Source organism: Meles meles, chromosome 10 (assembly GCF_922984935.1).
Source record: "Meles meles chromosome 10, mMelMel3.1 paternal haplotype, whole genome shotgun sequence".
NCBI lineage: Eukaryota > Metazoa > Chordata > Mammalia > Carnivora > Mustelidae > Meles > Meles meles.
The window spans coordinates 4,911,364-4,932,649 of NC_060075.1; the positions used below are offsets into that span (position 1 = coordinate 4,911,364).

Sequence of the window (21,286 nt, forward strand, 5' to 3'; positions counted from 1 at the left end):
GGGCCGCGACCCCCCGCCCGCCCGCCGCCCCCCGCCGGCCCCCCGCGGGCCCGCCGCCCCCCGCGCCGCGGCCCCTTTCTCCTCCCTCCTGTGGGCGCTGGGGGAGGGGCGTGGGCGCAGCCCCGGCCGGCGCCCCCCGCACCCCCTCAGTCGCCCCGCCCCGCCCCCGCCCGCCCGCCCGCACCGCCCGGCCCCCGCCCGCGCCCCGCCCGCCGCCGCCGCCGCCGCCCGCACCTCCCGCCCGGCCGGCCGGCCCCTCCCTCCCGCCCGCGCCCCGCCCGCCGCCCGCCGCCCCCCGCCCCCCGCCCGGCCCCTGCGCGCCGAGGTGCGCGCGCCCGCGCGTATGTGTGTGAGTGCGTGTCCTGCTCGCTCCATGTTGCCGCCTCTCCCGGTACCTGCTGCTGCTCCCGGGGCTGCGGGAAATGCGAGAGGCTGAGCCGGGGAGGAGGAACCCGAGCAGCAGCGGCGGCGGCGGCCGCGGCGGCGGCGGCGGGAGGAGCCCCCCAGGAGGAGGACCGGGATCCATGTGTCTTTCCTGGTGACTAGGATGTCGTCGGAGGAGGACAAGAGCGCGGAGCAGCCGCAGCCGCCGCCACCACCCCCCGAGGAGCCCGGAGCCCCGGCCCCGAGCCCCGCAGCCGCAGACAAAAGACCTCGGGGCCGGCCTCGCAAAGATGGCGCTTCCCCTTTCCAGAGAGCCAGAAAGAAGTAAGTTGAGTGTGAGGGAGCCAGGCCGGGAGCCAGCCGCGGCGCCGGGCCGGAGCTGTCACCGGCGCGCCCGGCCCCCTGCCCCCGCGCGCCCCCGGCCGCCCCCGCGGGGTGGGGGTGGGGCCCGCCGGCCGCGCGGCTGCGGCCCCGGGCGCCCGCCCGCCCCGCGCCCCGCGCCCCCTGCGCGGCCGCCCGGCCCGGCCTCCCGCGGGCGCCCGCACCTCACTCCGCCCGGCGGGGCTCGGACGGCCCGCGCCGCCGCCGCCGCCGCACTTTACTTTTTAGTTTGGCCCTGGCGCCGGCTTTTCTTGGTGCTCCTGGCTCTGGAGAAATTTCTCGTCGGTTCCCCTCGGCCTAGCCGGGTCACTGCAGAGAGCCGCGGCGGAGCGCGCCCAGGTCGTCCCCGGGCCAGCGCATTGTCAACTACAAAGCGGTCCGCTGCGGGACACTCGCGGAGCTGTCAAAGCGCCGGGGCCAGGTGGTCGCCCCGCCGGCTTCGCTGGGGGACGAGGGCACGGGAGGAGCTCGCGCCGCCCCTCTTTGTCAGCCTGCTGCCCCTTTAACTTTTCGTGCCCCGAACCTGAGCTTTCGTCCTTTAATGATACATTAGGAAGTCGCCCGACCTCTTCCTCCCCCTCCCCCACCCCGACCCGCACTGCCCGGCGCCGGGGAGCTCGGCTGCAGGGAGATCGCGCGGCTGCGGCCGGAGCGTGCAGAAGTTTTGGAAGCGGAGCCAGGATCCCCGCAGCAGGCCGAGCAGCGAGAGCACGTTTGTGCGGGGAGAAGACACATGCAAGTGTTGCCGAACTTGCCTCGGAGTCGTCGCTCGGAGCCGGTGCCGGCTCGGTTTCCAGCGGGCACGAGGACTTAGACTGGGGTTACTCGGGGACCGGCAATGCCTTTTTGCAAAATGGTTCTGCGGCCACTTGGCCTGGAAGCTAAGAAACCGGTTTCGGTGCCGGGGAGCCGCTCCGCGCTCGTGGCTCCGGAGGGTGCTCGGGGAGACCTGCGAACGCCTTCGGAAGTTGTAGAATGGCGTGTGTTGCTTACTCATTTCGTGCTGGGATCCTCTCATTGAACTGTCGGGAGTGGAAGGGTGCTCGTGGACAGCCTGGTGTTTTGTTGTTGTGGTTCGGGCGCACTGGTTTAATAATATCAGTGTTATGTTTGGTGATACATAGTCAAAGTAGTGGGGTTCACCGAGGCAGAGGAGGGCAGGGTTGTGGCAAACCCATGGAGCCCCGGCTGCAGTTCTCTTTTTTGCTATGCTCTCCTTTTACTGTGAAAATGATTCAGGCCCTTTAACTTGCTTGCCTCCATATTTTATTTCCAGCTCTTACCTACCTATGACAAATCTTGAGAGAAACAAGGACAGGACATATATACATTATTGCACTGGCTTCTTTGTGATACAAAGTTGCGGTTTATTATGCCACTGGCGAGGATTGTAATGAAGCGTCTGGTGTAAAAATGCCCTTATTATTCCCCCATTGAGTGAATTTGGAGAAGGAAGATGGAGTTTTAAGTAACTTTAAACTTTGTCACTTTTTGTATCCTTTAAAGCAACGCATGTCCAGCCGTATTAGGGTTTTAAGTTAATTGCTTCCCGTTTTGACTATTTCTTCTTGGTTTCTTTCTGAGTATTAATTTAGGATTAATATGTATTCTAGATTTGCTTTTAAATTCTTATTCTGGGAAGAGTAGACCTATTTATTGTCACACCACTCACCCATACACATGCAAGTGCACAAGGCGCACACACACAAGCAAATACACAAACCCACAGGCCAAACACACATGCGTAGCTCCCCTGAGATAGACGTGAGTTCATTTGTATTAGTGCACCCCCTGGGTGCACCGGAAGAAAGGTTGGATTGGGGTATTACCTCTGTCTTATTTTTATCTCATTTTATGTATAAAGAAAAAGTACACCTTAGAGAAATTTGAAAATTTCTACACGTTTGGTACAATTCTCAGTCTTAGGAGAGTTTTCTTTCTTGGATTTCAGCATTCCTCACACGAAATTTAGTGGTGACTTTGATGATTCCAAACTTCTTAGTGAATTTTAAAAAATTTGGTGTGCCTTTTGAAGGGAGTGGACTCTGCTTGTTTTAGAAACATGTAAGTGGAAACTAATATGTGAGCTGGAAAGCAAATGGGAGGGTTTTCAATTGTGTTTCTCTATACAGTGTTGGGGATGCATGCAGAAAAGACCCTGCAGTTGGGTAGTGAAGATCCTGAAAGTGAAACTGCAGTGTACCTAATGTAGATTAGGTTTGTAAATGCGAAAATTACAGGGGATTGCAAGTAATTACCTAAGGAATGAAAATTAATATTTTTTTTTTTGTGAAATGCAGTGGAGATACAAGTTTTTAAATTGTCCATGTTATTTAGATGGTCAGTAAGTGGGTTGTTTTGTGCTAAAGAAACTGTCTTATGACACTGCTTAAAAGTGTGTTTGTGTGTTTGTCTTTGGATTTAGAAAAAGAGGGTAACCATGCACTGCTAATTACACTTTTTTTATGAGTTTGAATTTTTAATAATTAGGTAAGTAAACTTAGCATTTTCTTGTTTTATACCATTAGATAATTTTTGTCTTACTACGTTTAAAAAGCATAGGTCGTATAGTTACTAGTTTTGGTTAACTATTGTTATCTTCAAATTGTTTACTAAAATTGAGAATTTTGAACTGAAGCTATAGCTGAGTTTGAAAAGTAGGTATATAAATAAGGATTTCCTGTTGCCCCAATGTGAAGTCAAAAATGAAATTTTACATTTGTTTGAAATGACATTGTTTGAAAGTTCTCCTTAACCGTAAGGACTGTCTAACTGGTTATTTGGAATAGTTTATAATCTTTATCAGAGGTACAGGTCTTTCCCTTGGTGGAGAAGCTCCTGCCACAGAGTAGACACATACTAGAGGGCTAATTTTCTGTTAATATTTCGGAAACTTTCCCCAAAGCTTTGGTTTTTATTTCTTTCTTCCTTGGAATATATGTTCACATTACTAAATTGGGAAGGCAACCATTCTACCGGTATTTTTTACCAAGTCAACAAAGTTAATGTCAGGGATGGGGTGGGTGCGGGTGTGGGGGTGGTGGAGTGCAGGTGGTAAGGATAGGATTTCTGAGGCCCTCTCCTTGACTCTTTTTGAAAACAAAACAAAACAAAATACAAAAACACGCCAAACCTCTTTATATTCTGAACCACTTTCTTTTCAGAGAGCAATTACTGTTATTAGAAAGCCACCTTGAGCCTTATTGTTGTAGAAAATTGGGCACAACCAGTGATGTCATACAAGGGACAGCAAAAAAAAAGGCTCTGCAGCCGATGACTGTTGCTATTCTATATTGGTAAGGTCCCTCCCCCAAGAAAATCTCATTTCCATAGCTGTGAATTTGAAATAAGTAATAAAAAGGTGTATTACGTTGTAATATATGCAGTTTCGTAAGGCAACAGTTTACAGCTGGAGGGTACCACTATTACTCATGCTTCTTGAGATAATGCCGATTTGTATTTTGTATGATAGTCATTCTTTTTCTTATTTTTTAAGAGATTTAGGTACATGGAAATTTTGGCAATTACTTAATAGGCATTAAAATGTTTTAATGTACTTGAAAATCGAAAAGTTGGTCTAGGAATGGCAGCCTTTCACCTGTTAGGGTGGCTGTTCTCCAACCTGACCTCACTGTAGTTAGTCTGCTGTTGTCCTGTTGGTCTTATTCGTGGAGTCTCTCCTCTTTGGGAATATGCTGCTAGTCTTAAAATTTTATGTTCAGCATATTGGTTGTTACTACGTAAACACTTAAAAGTATCAGAATCGTTTCTTTTCCCATTCTGAAAACAGCGGTTTAATACATTTTCCTACTGTCTCAGTTAATTCTGCCATGCCAGATCTTTAGGCCATTTGCAGGGTGACGAACACACTGCTCTACCCTTCCCTTCTCCCCACCTTTTTGCAGAACTACATGGTATTCCCCAGGCCACAGTCAGATTTCCTTTGGGCAGATAGTGATTGTCCAGTGACGTTTCCTTAAGCCACTTGAAGATATGACTGAGGGGCTTCCATGAAACGTCATTTCCAAAACAAAAAATGGTCAGTTTTTAGTTACAGTTAATATTAGATGCTGTCTGTGCTTTTGCCTGGTGGGGAGGAGTGAGATACCTTGGATACATTTTTGTTTCCATTTGATACATTTTTTAATCCATGATGTTTGGACCAAACATAATTTTTTAGCTTATATAGAATAAACTTACCGGTGTGTGTGTGTGTGTGTGTGTGTGTGTGTGTGTGTGTATTTCTCCTTTTTTGCCTTATTGTTTTGGCCCGTCTTTTAATTTCAGCAAGCTGATTAATCCCTTCCTCCTCTTTTTAAAAAATTGTCTTTATCATATTTGTGCTACAGTGTCTATTTTCAGAACTTCTTGGCAGTGTGAGTTGCAAAAGTTATGGAGTGAAATAGGGACAATTTCTTTTTCTCTCTTTCTCTCTCTTTGGTGGTGGCCTGCATATAAATGTGTGTTTGTGGTTTAGTGGAAAGACCAGTTCTGAATTTGTGATGGGAAGTGTCAGTCTCTCTCTTTGCAGAATTTGAAGGACTTAGGAACACAAGAGAAACAGGAATGACACAGCTCTTTTTGCACTTTGTCTAGGAAAAAGTCTCATGTAAAAGATGGGAAAATTGTTTGACTTTGCTTTTGCTGCTGATTTTGTGATGGCAGTAACTACGTATGATACACAAATGCTGAAATTGCTTCAGAAGTCCGGGAAGTGCTATTCTACAACTTTTTAGAACTTTCATTTGGCATGTTTTATTCAAAGAGCATCTAAGTGTTAAGTGTATGTTGGGGGTGGACAGTCAACTCTGGAAGAAGGTTCGCTGTGGCCAAGAGGGGTCTGCAAAGATTTGGAGGAAGCAGTACTTGAGTTAGAACTTGAACGATTGATAAGATTTAGCCCACTGCAGTGAGAAAGTTCGAGAGTGTTCTGGGGCAGCAGAGTGAGTGAAATTATTGAGGCGGGAAGTGTAAAGCGTGTTTTCTTGGTGGAGTGTGACTAGAACAGAGGCTTAATGTGGGATTTGGGGCCGTGCCGTGATGGTCCTTGAATGCCAGGCTAATGAGTTGGGGCTTTGTAGTGCAGGGGTTATAAACTGTTTACAGGGACCAGGTAGGTAATTTAAATGATTACATGCAGCTTGTAAGATCCTGAATGACAGCTGACATAACTTAAGGCCTTGAGTTGGGGAAAAAATGGTGAGTAAAAACAGACTGAAGTGTTCTAGGAATCTATGCCTTGCTCAGGTGCAAGTGAGAGGGTTCTGGCTCATAGTAGCCATGTGAGACTGTCAGATGTTGCTGTTAGATATTCTGGTCTGTGTGTTCTTTTTCTTTCTTTCTTTTAAGGATGTTACTTATTTATTAGAGAGACGGAGAGAAAGCACAAATAGGCAGAGCAGCAGGCAGAGGGAGAGGGAGAAGCAGGCTCTCCGCTGAGCAGGGAGCCTTATGTGGGGCTTGATCCCAGGACCCTGCGATCATGACCCAAGCTGAAGGCAGCTGCCTAACCGACTGAGCCACCCAGGCGCCCCTAGATATTCTGGTTTTTCAATAGAGACTGAGAACTTGGAATTTTATGTGAATTCTCTTTTTAAGTGTCTTGAGTTAAGATCTAAAACACTATTTGGGACTACACCTTGTGGGTTAGGTTTAATCTGTGGACCGCGAGCAAGTTACAGGTCTTCAATCCCTGCTTTATACCCAGGTTATCTTATTTTTTAAATTAAAGTTTTAAAAGCAGATGTTTGCCATCTTCCAGAGGACAGAAACGTTATTAAATTACTTTGTCTTCTTTGTGCGTTTTATACAGTTGAATGTCAGTACTCTAATACTTGTTTATTTGATGGCAATTATTTTAGGAAAGCTGCCCTGGTAATAATATGAAGAGAGGAGTTACCTGGAGGCAGAGATTAACAGCCTGTTGCAGTAGTCATGGTGTGAGTTGATCAAGGCAGATGGTAAAGTGGTTGGAAAAGAAGAGAGGTTTCAGTCAGCAGAAGAGGAGTTTTGAAGTTTCTGCCATAGATGTTGAGGTGATAGAGACGTCTGGGGGTGTTTGGGCGGTGTAGCATTGAAGTTTAGGAGCTTGATTAGAGTAAGTGATTAAATATGTAACTTCCTTGAAATCACTGAGAATGCGGAGGGTGTGTGAAATTTAGTAAAAGAATTAGGATGCTTACTTCTCTTAGGACATGATGGTGGGGTGGGAAGGGACCAAGAAAGCCCATAAAAATGAGGAAGGAAATCAGAATATGTTCCTACAAATGGGCAAGTACGAATGTGCAAGGATGCTCCTGGCAGCAGAGAAAAGTAGAAAACGAATAGAGAATTGGCTACAGCAAAACACGTATCAGTGGACGCCAGGAAGTTTTTCTCAGGACAGAGAGGTGGACCTGCCGGTACCAGAGTGGGAAAATGTCTGTGATATATTTGTTGACTTGAGGAAAAATCTTCTGAAAGTTGCAAAGCAGTAAGTTTAGTATTAACCCTATTTAGTAAAGAGCGCACAGCCCCAAACTATGGATGTATTTTGGGTAGAGAAAATTATTTGGAAGAATACATAGCGTCATTAATACTTCTGTGGAGTGTATAATCTTGTGTGTACATTTATGCACTGTTTATTTATTTATTTTAGAGAGCTGGCAGGGAGAGGGGAAAGAGTCCCAAGCAGGCTCTGTGCTGGGCGTGGAGCTCGATGCGGGGCTCGATCCCATGACCCTGCGATCATGATCCAAGCCAAAGTCAAGAATTGGATGCTTAACTGACTGAGCCACCCAGGCGCCCCTCTGTGCAATTTTTAAAAAGCCAATAGCTTAAAACCATAATCGTGTTTTACAAATGAGAAAACCAAGTTCTGGGGTACATCACAGATTCTGGCACCAAGGTTGCCTGCATTCACATCCAAGTCCACTACTCACTAACTGTTCGGTCTTGGGAAGTGACTGGACTGTTTGCTGCCTTGGTTCCCTCATCTGCAAAGTGCACGTTCTAGCACACTTGGTTTAGGATTGTTGTGAATTTATGTATGTGTAGAATTTAGAACAGTGTCTGGCACAGACTAAGTGCTATTATTAAGAGGTACTGTTTTAAGAATTGGTTAATATTTGTTATTGCCGCTCTCATGAGTTATCATCAATCAAGTATTTGCCTGATAACCTAGAACTTGTTAGTGACAGACAAGTGATGAGATGCCAAACTCACTCTAAAAATGTCACGGCATAAAACAATGCAGTAGTTGTTGGGGGTGGGAGGGGGCAATAAAGATTCCCTTTCTGTACAGCTGTCCCTAGTAAAGACAAAAAAGAAAGATAAAAAAGCTAGGTCAGCAGAAATCGCTATAGAATGTTTCTTATTATGAGGAACACGTGAAGAACAACAAAAAGCAGTTCCCTCGAAGCTGTATATATAGTACCGTTACTACAGAATTATTAAAAATTTTTCATTGTCCAAACTTGTGAGTGTGGTCGTAGTGATCTTTTTATATTACAGCTCTGCCACCTCTGTTTTTATTAGTAGGTCTTCCTAATTGAGACTTCCTATCAGGTGGTTTTAAAATGATTTATGTCTTTCATACTGAGTCATTTTTAATCTTTACATTTCCATGTAATCATTTACATTAGAAGCGGAATAGCGAGTGGTCATAGGAAGTGTGTGTGATTTTGTTAATTCCATCTTTTAGTGGAGCCTAGCAACAAACAAGTAACTTCCTTGATTTCCTGATCTTGGGGATCCTAGTGGCATATACCACATGTCTGGAGTAAGCACCCAGTTAGATATAAAATAAATTTTACAGAACTAATTATATTTTTTTACCTTAACGCTCTCATCATCCAGTTGTTCTGCCAAGGTTGAATTTGGTTGGTATGGCCACGTTTTTCCTCATACCAGTCTCTTACATACTTAGAGACTCATAAAATGGGAAAACCAGACGAGCATTCTAAGCACACCTCATCTAACCCCGCATTTTGCAGGTAGCTGAGCCTCAGAGAGGTGGTGGCGTGCTGTAGACGGTGCATCAGGGTCTTAACCTGCACCGTAAATGCTGGGGGAGAAGGCGGTCTATTATGTTGGTGACCCCCAGTGAACCATGCCTGCTGGGATTTATGCTGTTGTATGGTCACCTGCCCATGAATCGTCTAGCCCTGTGACTCACTTTAACCAGTAGAATGCAGCAGAAATGGTACTGTGCTAGTTTGGGGCCTAGGCTTTAAGAAGGCTGGGAACTTTAACTCTTGCCTGCTTGGGAGCCCCAGTCACCATGTAAGAAGGGAGGTCCCGCCCTGCTGGAGAGACCATGTGCACAGGCGGGGATTCTGGACTACAGTGAAAAAGAGAGGCCCGGTTGCCAGCGTCCCAGCTGAGCCCAGCCCGTTGTCAGATTCCTTGTTGAGTGCAGCTAGACAAGTGAGCACTGGTAGAACTAGCAGAGGAACTGGCCAGCTGAGTACCTTCCATATCGCAAAATTATGAGTAAATAAAATGGTGGTGGTTTTAATCTGTTAGACTTTGTGATGGTTTGTTATGTATCGGTATGAAATGGAAGCAGACGATTTTGTGAATTAAGAAACTGTAAAAACAAAAACTATTGGAGATACAAATGATAAAAATCATTATTGTTTTCCAGCTTCTTTTACTGAGATAGTCGAGTGAGGCTGCCCCTAACCTTTGCCCCTCATTTCAGTAAGGTATTTTGAAATAGAAGTGGATTTTTATTATTGGGGAATTTAAATGGTATTTAAAAATGTAGCTGTCACAGTGTAGCTCAGACTATAATTAGATAATATGTAATGGAAAAAAATAATTATGGTTTTCAGCTTTCCAAAGATACGATTTTACTTTCTTGACTTTTACAGATAATCTTCTACATATCTGGAGGTTTATGGACTCCTGTGTCAGGACACCTGGGTTATATTCCTGGGCCTAGCGTAGGTTTGCCTTTAACAGTGACTTGGAGAGGAAGGTTGATTTCTCTGCCGTCAAAGCCTGGAGGGTAGGCCCTAGTGCGGGTGTGGCGTCCCTGCCGGCCAGGTCACCCGTGACTCCAGACTCCACTGGTGTTCTCTCTCTGCCCGGACATCTCTAGGATGCGGCCTTTGCCCTCACATCCCATGATGGCTCCTCGAGGACTGCTCCTTACATCCACGTCCCTTGAAGTAGAATGGAGGGAGAGTGGACCCAGGGCGCCATTCCTGTCTTCAAAACGCTCTTGTAAGAAGTACCACGTGGTTAAGCTTGTTTGTAGTTGGTTGGAGCCTAGTCACATGGCCGTGTGTGGTGCAGAGGAGGCTGGAATGTAGTCCTTCAGCGCAGTGCACGGCCGCCTAGAGTGGATGGAGAGTGTAGCTGGTGAGGGAGGGAGTGGACGCTGCAGAAGCCGCCAGTAGTCTGCACCCTGTGGGCACCCAGTTTATCTCCGGGGCCTGGGTTTTCCCGAGTGAGAGCATGGTGATACAGAACCACTAGAGAGGGCAGCCCCTCGCAGTGAGGGCCAGCCCCAGTGGACTGGGAGTGATGACCTGTGGTGTTCTTTGGAATCCCACCTGAGGCCCCAGCAGGGTGAGAAAGTAGAGGAAGGATTTATTTTGGGTAAATAGGGGAGTGATGGCATGCTGTCGTTTTTATACTGTGCAACATATTTTAGCCTTTTTTTTAAAAGATTTTATTTATTCATTTGACAGACCTCAGAGATGACAAGTAGGCAGAGAGGCAGGCAGAGAGAAAGGAAGGGAAGCAGGCTCCCTGCTGAGTAGAGAGCTGGACGCGGGGCTCTATCTCAGGGCCCTGAGATCATGACCTGAGCCCAAGGCAGAGGCTTTAACCCACTGAGCCACCCAGGCGCCCCATTTTAGCCTTTTTTTATGTGTAGCTACTTCAATTTTTAAAATCTTCTCATTGAAAATACTTGGTTATTTTGCTAAGCTCTGGACTGCCCCCCCCAAGATATCCTGAAATTCATTCCATATTTAAAAATTTTGCTAATAAACCTGAGTCCCAACTTTGTGCACAACATTCTCAAAACTGGGGATTGGGATGACGTGGAGAGACTGAACTTTATGCAGCGTGTATCAGAAAGCTGGAGTACGTGGGCTAACAGTCTGACTCAGGTCTTAGTTGCTGCCGTCGCAACAGTTGACTTCTTGCTTGTGCCACGCGTACTGCATGGGTTGGCTTGGAAGCTTTGCTCTGCAGCAGCTGCATCCGGCTGAGGGAGACCCCATCTCTGTCCTTCACTGTCGCTAAGGCAGGAAAAGGAGAACATCGTAGGTTCTGCTCTGGCTCGTTAAGACTGGAAGCAATGGCATATGTCGGCTGTGTTTACCTTTCCTTGATCTGAGAACGGCACGTGGTAGCACCTAACTTCACGAGAGCACAGGAAGCGGAATCTTACCGTATTTCTGGAGGCAGAACTAGAAGTATTTGGTGAAGAGCACCAGTAGACACCACAGAGGGTGACATTTATTTTCATCCAGAATTTCATATTCCACTTCGGAGTATGTTTTGTTACCTATAATTGAGTATGACCATCTGGTAGACGGCTACACTAGAACATGTTAATTAAGGTGATGTGTTTAGTAATACTATTAAATACACAAAACATTTTCCAGAGGTAGAAATAATAGAGGGGTAATAGGGCTTGGGTTCTTGATTCTTTTTCTACTGTACTTCATGCTTGTTTCCTTTCTTCCTCCCACCTGAAAGGAGGAAAGGCATCAAACGTTAAAATTGGTATTTAATGTTACTGAGATTATAGGTGACTTAAAATCTGTTTTTTGGGTAAAGATTATTTATTTATTTGACAGAGAGATGGAGGGAGGACAAGTAGGCAGAGTGGCAGGCAGAGGGAGAGGGAGAAGCAGGCTCTCCACTGAGCAGAGAGCCCGATGCGGGGCTCAATCCCAGCACCCCCGGATCATGACCTGAGCCAAAGGTAGCCACTTAACCAACTGAGCCACCCAGTCACCCCCCCCCCCTTTTTTTTTCAAAGTTAAGTTTTTACAGCATGTTTTATTTTCAGTCTGGGTTTCTTTGTCTATTTGTTTTCTATTAATCACCCAAGGGAGATGTTACTGAGCATCTCCTGTGCACTGTGCACTGGAGGGACCAAAATGAGATGATCCCGAGCCGCAGTTCTTACCACTTCCGTGCACACCGTGCTAGAAAATGTCCCATCCTGTGATGGGACGTTGTGCAGAGTGCTAGGGAGCTAGAGAAGGAAGAACTTAAGGCAGGAAAATGAAGACGTGAAAGCATGAGTTAAGTCCTGAAGAATGAAAACAGATTTTACTGAAGAGAGTAGGGGGTGAGAAACAACCAGTCCGTGGCCATCATGGGTCAGATGCTTCCACCTTCCCTGAAGATCATGTGTGGCGGGCAGGGCAGTAGAGTCATTAGGTCCTGTTTCGCAGAGGAAGGAGCTGCTTCAGGAAGATCACGTAGTTGGTAAGTGATGCAGTCAGGATTTGGATCCAGGTGTGTGTGACTCTGGTCTTCACTTTTTGAAGAAACTCCAGTCTAACTCTCAGCTGCGAATTAAAGTTTGAGGATTTAATGTATAACATGGTGACTATAGTTGGTAACAGTGTACTACAGAATTGGAATTTGTTGTGAGAGTAGAACTTAAATGTTTTCACACACAAAAAGAAGATAAATATGTGGGGTGATGTATTAATTGACCAGATGGGAAGAATCCTTTCACAGTGTATATGTATATGAAATCATGATGTAAACTTGAAATATCTTACAGTGTTGTCAGTTACACATCAATAAAGTTAAAAAGAAAAAAAAACTCACCAAACCAAAAAAAAAAAGTCCAGGTTAGTGTGTGAGAAAATGAGGAAGGGAAAATAGAATTAGGAATTTTGAATTTTCACTGTAGGCAGTAGGGAGCCATGGAAGATTTAAACAGAAGAGTAACAGTGTAACTTGGTTAGAAAATAACCTTGGCAACGACTTGGAAGATGGTACAGAGGGAGCATATATCCCATTCGTCATGTTACAGGGACCAGAGGGAGAACCAAAGTGATTTTCCATACTCTTTTTCATCAAGAAATAATACTTGCCTAACTTGTGTTTTCAAATTATCCAGCCTCAGAACGAGAAAGACTTTCACTGTCATCAATTCCTGTGCCTTCAGTTTGTGAATTAGGGACTGGAGTACGGACAGCCCGGTTTGACATCTGAGATTACACTTTAAGATCCAGAGTTAATGGTCTTTTTTGTCGGTAACTTGTCCTTATTCTAGGTTCCATTAGCCAACAACCAAATGTAGACCTGTGCCTGGGAAAATGTCTTCGAGGTTCATTCATGTTGTTGCATTTATTAATAGTTTGTTGCTTTGCGTTGGTGAGTGGTATTCCATTCGATGGGTGGACCACATTTTGTTCATCAGTTCACCAGCTGATGGCCATTTGCGTTGTTTGCAATGTTCTGTGTTCTGTGAACAGTGCTGCTGAACATTTGGAAAATGTTTTGGACAAATGGTTTCATTTCTCTGGATAGGTACCTAGGAATAGAAATTACTTGCTTATGGGGTTAGTGTATATTTAACTTTTTTAGAAACTTCCAGACTTTTCCAAAGTTCCGTACCATTTTATATTCTCGTTAACATTGTATGAAGGTTCATATCCTCCTTGATGCTTGGAATTGTAAATCTTTTGGATTTTCACTGTTCTGGTGGGTGTGTAGTGATACCTCATTGTGGTTTTAATTTGCATTTCTCTAATGATTTACAATGTTGAGCATCTTTTCAAATGCTTATTTGCCATTTCTTTTTTTTTTCCCTTATTCGCCATTTCTATGGTAAAGTATAAATTCTTTTGGTGAAGTATGAATTTAAATCTTTCCCCCATTTTGGGTGTGTGTGTATCATACTTTTGAATCATAAGAGTTCATTATATATATGTACACATATCAGACTTTCATTTTTTAAGAGCAGTTTTAGGTTCACAGCAAAACTGAGAGGAGATACAGAGATTTCTCATAGACCATCCCCACTCCCACACATACACAGCTTCCCCCATTATCAACACCCTCTGTTAGAGGGTACATTTGTTAGGGTTGATGAACTTCCTTTGACACATCATTATCATCCAGAGTCTGTAGCTGCCATTAGGGTTCACTCTTGGTGTTGTGCATTCTGTGGGTTTTGACAAATGTGTGATGACATGTTTCTACCATTATAATATACAGGATAGTTTCACTGCCCCCAGATTCTCCATTCTGCCTGTTCATCCTTTCCCTTCCTTCCCTGGCAACTACTGCCATTTAAAAAAAAAAAAATTATGTCCGTAGTTTGCCTTCTTTTTAAAAATATTTTATTTATGTATTTGACAGAGAGACACAGTGAGAGAGGGAACACAAGCAGGGGGAGTGGGAGAGGGAGAAGCAGGCTCCCTGCTCTGCAGCGATAAGGGGCTTGAGCCCAGGACCCTGGGATCATGACCCGGGCCGAAGGCACGTGCTTAATGACTGAGCCACCCAGGCGCCCCTGTAGTTGGCCTTTCTTTATGTATTTTTTTTAACATTATTATTATTTTTTTAAGACTTTGTTTACTTGACAGAGTTCACAAGTAGGCAGAGAGGCAGGCAGAGAGAGAAAGGGGGAAGCAGGCTCCCTGCTGAGCTGAGAGCCCAATGCGGGCTCAATCCCAGGACCCTGGGATCATGACCTGAGCCGTAACCCACTGAGCCAACCAGGCGCCCCTCTTTAGGTTTTTTTTTATACAAGTCCTTTATGAGTTATATGACTTACGGGTGTTTTCTTCCACTCTGGCTTATTCTTAATCAGTTTTTAGTGACTTCTTTTGAAATGCTAAGGCTTCTAATTTTTTTTTTTTTTAATTTATTTATTTGACAGAGAGAGATCACAACTAGGCAGAGAGGCAGACAGAGAGAGAGGAGGAAGCAGGCTCCCTGCAGAGCAGAGAGCCCGATGTGGGGCTCGATTCCAGGACCCTGGGACCATGACCTGAGCCGAAGGCAGAGGCTTAACCCGCTGAGCCACCCAGGCGCCCCAAGGCTTCTAATTTTGATGAAGTCTGCTTTATCAGTATTTTTTCCCTTATGGAATTATAATTTTCATATCATATTTAAGAGCTCTTTGTGAATCCTAAGATTGAAAAGATTTATGTTTACTTCTAGAAGCTCTTATAGTGTTAGGTTTTACATTAAGGTCAGTGATATGTTAATTTTTATGTATGGTGTGAGATAAGGTCTAAGTGTATTATTTTGCATATGGATGTAAAGTCATTCCAGCACCATTTGCTGAAGACTGTTCTTTCCTCATTGAATTGTCTTGGCACCTTTGTTGAAAATCACTTGATCATAAACATGTGGGTTTATTTCTGGACTCTTCCGTTGATTTGTATGTCTGTCCTTCTGCTAATATTACATTATCTTGATTACTATAGCTTTATTGTAAATTTTGAAATCAAGTAATCTAATTCCCCCAACTTTGTTGTTCAGATTGTTTTGCCTATTATAGGTCTTTTGCATTTTCATGTAAATTTTATGGTCAGCCTGCCAGTTTCTACAAAAAAAATGTATTGGGATTTTGATAGGGATTATATTGAATCTGTAGATCAATCGAGAAAAAATTGATACCTTGTTATTTATTTTTAAAATTTTTTTCAAAATTTTATTATTTAAGTAATCTCTACACCCCTCCTGGGTCTCGAACTCATGACCCTGAGATCAAGCGTTGCATGCTTTTCTGACTGAGCCAGCCAGGTGTCCTGACACCACATTATTTCAATACATGAGTTACATTGAATCTGTAAATCATTCTTTTTTTTTTTTTTTTTAAGAGTTTATTTATTTGATAGAGAAAGAGAGAGAGGAAGGGAGGGAGAGAGAGAGGAAGGGAGGGAGAGAGAGAGCATAAGCAGGCGGAGCAGCAGAGACAGGGAGGGAGAAGACTCCCCACTGAGCCGGGAGCCCAGTGCGGGGCTTAGTCCCAGGACCCTGAGACCATGACCTGAGCCAAAGTCAGATGCTTAATTTACTGAGCCACCCAGGTGCCGCTTACTTTTTAAGGTCTTTCTCAAATTGAGTAGTCTGTCTGTATGATTGGAGCCTGGCAGAGGTGAGGTTTTTTTTTTTTGTTTGCTTTTTGTTTTGTTTTTTTTTTTAGAGAGGCAGGCAGAGAGGGGGGGAAGCAGGCTCCCCACCGAGGAGAGAGCCCGATGTGGGGCTCGATCCCAGGACCCTGAGACCATGACCTGAGCTGAAGGCAGAGGCTTTAACCCACTGAGCCACCCAGGCGCCTCAGAGGTGAGTTTTTGACAACAAAATCATTTCTTTTTCTCTGACTCAGGTGAGGATTAAACAGAAAGACATATATATTAGCTAAGAGAAGAAGGAAGTGTGCACACAACAAATAGCCATTTATCATTTTGAGAAGTTTTATAATTTTTGGAAGATTGTATTCATTAGAGAGAGCACAAGCACGCGTGGAGAGGGGCAGAGTCAGAGGGGGAAGCAGGCTCCCCGCTGAGCAGGGACTCGATCCCAGGACACTGACATCATCACCTGAGCTGAGGGCAGACGCTTAACTGACTGAGCCACCCAGGTGTCCCAAGAAGTTTTACCATTTTCAAAGAGAACATCTGTGCGACACTTGGCAGATGACTTCTTGGTGCTTCTGTTGCTTCAAGTGGGTTAATGATAGTACCTACTTCACAGGGTTGTTGTGAAAATTAAATAATGTTTGTAAAGAGAATGGCGTCTGATGTACTGTAAGCACTTTATTCGATGTGTTAATTTTATTAACATTAAATAGGCAGGAATTAAGCAGGAAGTTTAAGTGAGAAAAACTGCCTAACTGATCAGATCATCGTAGTGTGAGGTTCGTTAAATCTTGGTGGTTCTTCATCCTTTTTGGACTTACAGATCCCTTTCCTTTGGATATATCCTCACGTTCTCAGAAGAGCATGCATGAATACAGATAGACAAATTTGTATAATTTAAGGGGAAGGTTTTAGTGAAACTTATTCTGAATGCTTTGTAGAAGTTCCATAGCCTCCAGAATAAGCAACTGTCTTCTGGGGTGCATGGCTGTCTTAGTAGAGTATGTATGTGACTTGATCTCAGGTTGGTGAGTTCAAGCCCCAGGTTGGATGTGGAGCCTACTTTAATAAAAAAAAAAAAAAAAAAAAAAAAAAAAGCTTTCTTCTAAAGATAGCATGCCGGGGGCGCCTGGGTGGCTCAGTGGGTTAAGCCGCTGCCTTCAGCTCAGGTCATGATCTCAGGGTCCTGGGATCGAGTCCCGCATCGGGCTCTCTGCTCAGCAGGGGCCTGCTTCCCTTCCTCTCTCTGCCTGCCTCTCTGCCTGCTTGAGATCTCTCTCTGTCAAATAAAAAAAAAAAAAAATCTTAAAGATAGCATGTTGTCTGAAGGAAATTGCCTTGGATGCAGAAGGAGATGGAGGTTTTTAATCTCTTCAAAACTGAGTCCTTTGGCACCAGAGTGTAGACTTTTTCTCCTCAAAGTAACTAATTTAAATCAGGAATTATTTTCCCTTTCTGTTGCTGGCCCAGCTTGTCTGCTTTTATTTTTCTTTGTCTTTACCGTACAGTCCACTTACTGTCTTCTTTAGTGACCCTTTATTCCTCCAACTAACCCCTGTTTAGCTCCTTCCTCTTTTGGTTCATTCTTCCTGGGGCAGGGAGGGACTGTTCCGGGAGGAGTAGCTGGGGTCTGGTAGCACTGCCCTGGCAGGGTTGGTGACAAGTGTCCTGAGATTCGTTCCTTTGTTTTTTTTTTTTAAGATTTTATTTTATAAATATATATATATATATATATGAGGCAGCTCTTGCTATAGTCATGCTCATTGGACCAAAAAGAGAGGTTTTTTTTTAGCTGATGGGGTCTAAACTGTTTTGGTACCACATCCTTATAGGTTTATTTATATATACATATATATATACATATATATATATATAAATATATAAATAAATATTTTATTTCTTTAATATTTTAATTTATTTGACAGACAGAGATCACAAGCAGGCAGAGAGGCAGGCAGAGAGAGAGGAGGAAGCAGGCTCGCTGCCGAGCAGAGAGCCCGATGCGGGGCTCAATCCCAGGACCTCGGGATCATGACCTGAGCCGAAGGCAGAGGTTTTAACCCACTGAGCCACCCAGGCGCCCCCTGTCCTGAGATGCTTGGTGTTTGCCAGTGCTGCTATTGCAGAATGCTGCTGGGTAGAGAACTTACTGATCATGTCCAATTTTAGAGTTATTTTTAGGCTGCGCTTATCACCAGAATCTGTATCAGATCTCTGTATACGAGATCTCGTTATATTTTCCCAGCCCCAGTACTTCTGAATCCTAATCCAGTTCCTGGTAACTTTTAACCTACGTGTGTTATTAAGAGGCCACTGTCAAATGTAGGCCTTTTTGCTCAGGGTCTTTGGGAGAATAGTGATGGGTTGGCATTAATTTGAACTTCGGTTAAAATAGATTTGTTTAAAATTGCCATGACTGAGATTATAATTCTTCCCTAAAATTTTTGAAATGTAACTTGATTATACTTTTGTTTACTAAAACATGTCAAAACACTGTTGTCTTTTTCAGTTCGAATCTAAATTTCTTTTGTCACCATAGAACCTGTGGATTTCTAATCACAGGAATCTGTTATTTCAGATATTTTTCAGTATAAAAAATCAGATTATTGTTACAGAAAAATGGGGAGCATGAAGAAAATAAAAATTTAGCTCTTTCCACTCTAACAAAGACACTTATTTTGATGTTTTCTTTCCAACTTTTTTCATATGCATATTTTATTTTTGTTGTATTAATGATGGTATATATAGAATTGTGCAACCCACTTTTTGCCTTTGCATATGAAAGAAAATTTCCATGTTGTTAATCTCCATAACATTTTTGAAAGGTGCTTAATTTTTCAGAGTAAACTGATGTAAACACCCCTTAGTCACCTGTTTCTGTACTTAATAATATTTTTTTGTGTATTATTATACTATGTAAAGTGCTTTGGCAGACATTTTTGTAGATAAAATCCTTTTCATATTTTGGATTATTTTTATAGGACAGATTTCCACAAGCAGGATCACTAGCTTAAAAGAAAGCAGCTTTGTGTGAGTCTTGATCATAGAGGTGGGTGCTGTAACGTCCAAGTGCAGGGTCTGAGATTCTGGTCCATTATTTTCTACTGTGGCTTTGTATAAAACATTGGATCTCTCCAGATTTGTTTACTCACCTTTGGAATGGGGATGATGATAAAATCCCTGTCGTAGGGGTGTTGAGAAAATTGAAGAGGGTACAGGTTCTAAAAACCTTAGAACAGTGACTATTACTCAGTAAGATCCTACTAAATGACTTTTTTTTTTTTAAGATTTTATTTATTTGACAGAGAGAGATCACAAGTAGGCAGAGAGGCAAGCAGAGAGAGAGAGAGAGAGAGAGAGAGGAGGAAGCAGGCTCCCCGCCAAGCAGAGAGCCCGATGTGGGACTCGATCCCAGGACACTGGGATCATGACCTGAGCCGAAGGCAGAGGCTTAAACCACTGAGCCACCCAGGCGCCCCCTAAATGACTATTTTTATTAAAATTTTAAAATGCTCTCCAAAAAGGGCTGTATCCAATTTTAATGTCACCAGCAGTGTGTGTGGTAAGACCAGTTTCACTGAACCTTTGTCATATATAGTATATTAAAAACCTTTATCTTCTTAGTTTAGTAATTGAAAAACTACTTGAGTTTTTAATTTATTTACTTGATTAGGAGGAGTACTGAACATTCTTGATTTTTTTTTTTATTTAAGATTTTATTTATTTGAAAGAGAAAATGAGAGAGACAGCATGAGACGGGGGAGGGTCAGAGGGAGAAGCAGACTCCCTGCTCAACAGGGAGCCCCATGCAGGAGTTGATCCCAGGACTCCAGTATCACGACCTGAGCCGAAGGAAGGCAGCGGCTTAACCAACTGAGCCACCCAGGCGCCCCTCTACTTGTATTTCTTGTGAATTGCTCAGTCATGTTTTGTGCATAGTTTACTGGAGGAGGGGAATTGTTAATGTTTTTCTTACTAATTCACGCTCTTTATATAACATTTTTAGACATTGATGTAAGCAGTCTACCTCCATTGGCTATATAGAAAATTACCTTTTGTGTAAGTTACTCCGTTTTATTTAGTTCTTAGTAGAAGAGATCTAAGAAAAATATTTGTAGATTAGGATAACAATGCCATTAGGATTTCTTTTTGGAAAGTCAGAGCATTTCATTTAATGTCTTTTTGTTTAGTCCCATTCTCAATTAGTAGGGTACAACAGAAGAAACTCCTTTAAATTTTAATCATGGTATTGTTCGCATTTTTTTTTAAATATAACCCAAGACTAATAATGAACCTGTCAGTTTATATATTGAGAAGTTAACTTATTTCAGTGTTAATGAAAAATAGTTAAACCCTTTGAGAGTCACAAACATGTCACATAAATTCAAAGTGGTTCTATGTATTTACCACCACGTATTTCCTTTAACTCCTACTCCTTTTTTCCCTTAATATTTACAGTGCTAGCTACCAAAGGAGCAGCCCCTTGTTCCTGTAAGGTACCTGACTGCACTGTGCTTCTATTTTCTGTAGCTTGCTTTTGTAGGTGATACTAGGATTGCAGGGGAAGTTGTCGGGGAAGTGAGGGGAACCATGGAGTGGATGAGGGGAAGTGATAAGTTAATCAAAGCCATGGTAGTTGATTAATCTGTTGCTGACAAGATTCCATTACACAGAAAAAGCCATTGTGTAGCATCTTAGTTTTTGCTTCAAAACCAGAATGAGTCTGTTAATTGATGATAATAAAAATGATTTCTGCAAACACAGCATTTTTGTTAAATCTTACTGAGTACTTTTCACCTTTGGCAAATTTTGTCTGTTGCAAAAGTTTTGTAAAAGACTTTTTTTTTTTTTTTTTAAGATTTTATTTATTCATTTGACAGATAGAGATCCCAAGTAGGGAGAGAGGCAGGCAGAGAGAGAAAGAGAGGAGGAAGCAGGCTCCCTGCTGAGCAGAGAGCCAGATGCGGGGCTAGATCCCAGGACCCCGGGATCATGACCCGAGGGAAAGGCAGAGGCTTTAACCCACTGAGCCACCCAGGCGCCCCTTCTAAAAGACTTTTGTGAAGTTAATTTAATTAGAATAAAAATCTTGGAATTGAACTGGGTAGAATTTTACTCATGTTTGTAACCTATTATGTTACAGTGGAAATAAGAACTAGAAACTGTTTTTGCATTGTGTCTTCTAAAACCATTTAAAATAATTTCACAATGCATTATAGATGATTTATTGGAATGACATTGACTTTGTTATAATGAAAGAATAGACTTATATTTTTCAGTGGTTTGCTTCTGACCAAAAAACTTGGGTGTCTCTGCAGTCTGTCTGTACACACGTATTGGTCTAGGAGTCAGCATCTTTGTAAAAGGGCTGTTTTCTTGGTTACAGTTTAAATTTTTTTTTAACATTTTATTTATTTGACAGAAATCACAACTAGGCAGAGAGGCAGGCAGAG

The 21,286-nt window shown here is 43.5% G+C and overlaps 1 protein-coding gene across 13 annotated transcripts in view; it reads left to right on the forward strand.

Moving 5' to 3' along the window:
• The first annotated feature begins 301 nt into the window (after positions 1 to 301).
• The window catches only part of KMT2C (lysine methyltransferase 2C), a 272,443-nt gene continuing 251,458 nt past the window's right edge, over positions 302 to 21,286 (forward strand). For all 13 annotated transcript variants that reach the window (XM_046020447.1, XM_046020451.1, XM_046020450.1 and 10 more), the window contains exon 1: positions 302 to 708. In XM_046020447.1, coding sequence (XP_045876403.1) covers positions 548 to 708 — 161 coding nt within the window. In that variant the 5' untranslated portion in view covers positions 302 to 547. The remainder of the gene's footprint in view (positions 709 to 21,286) is intronic.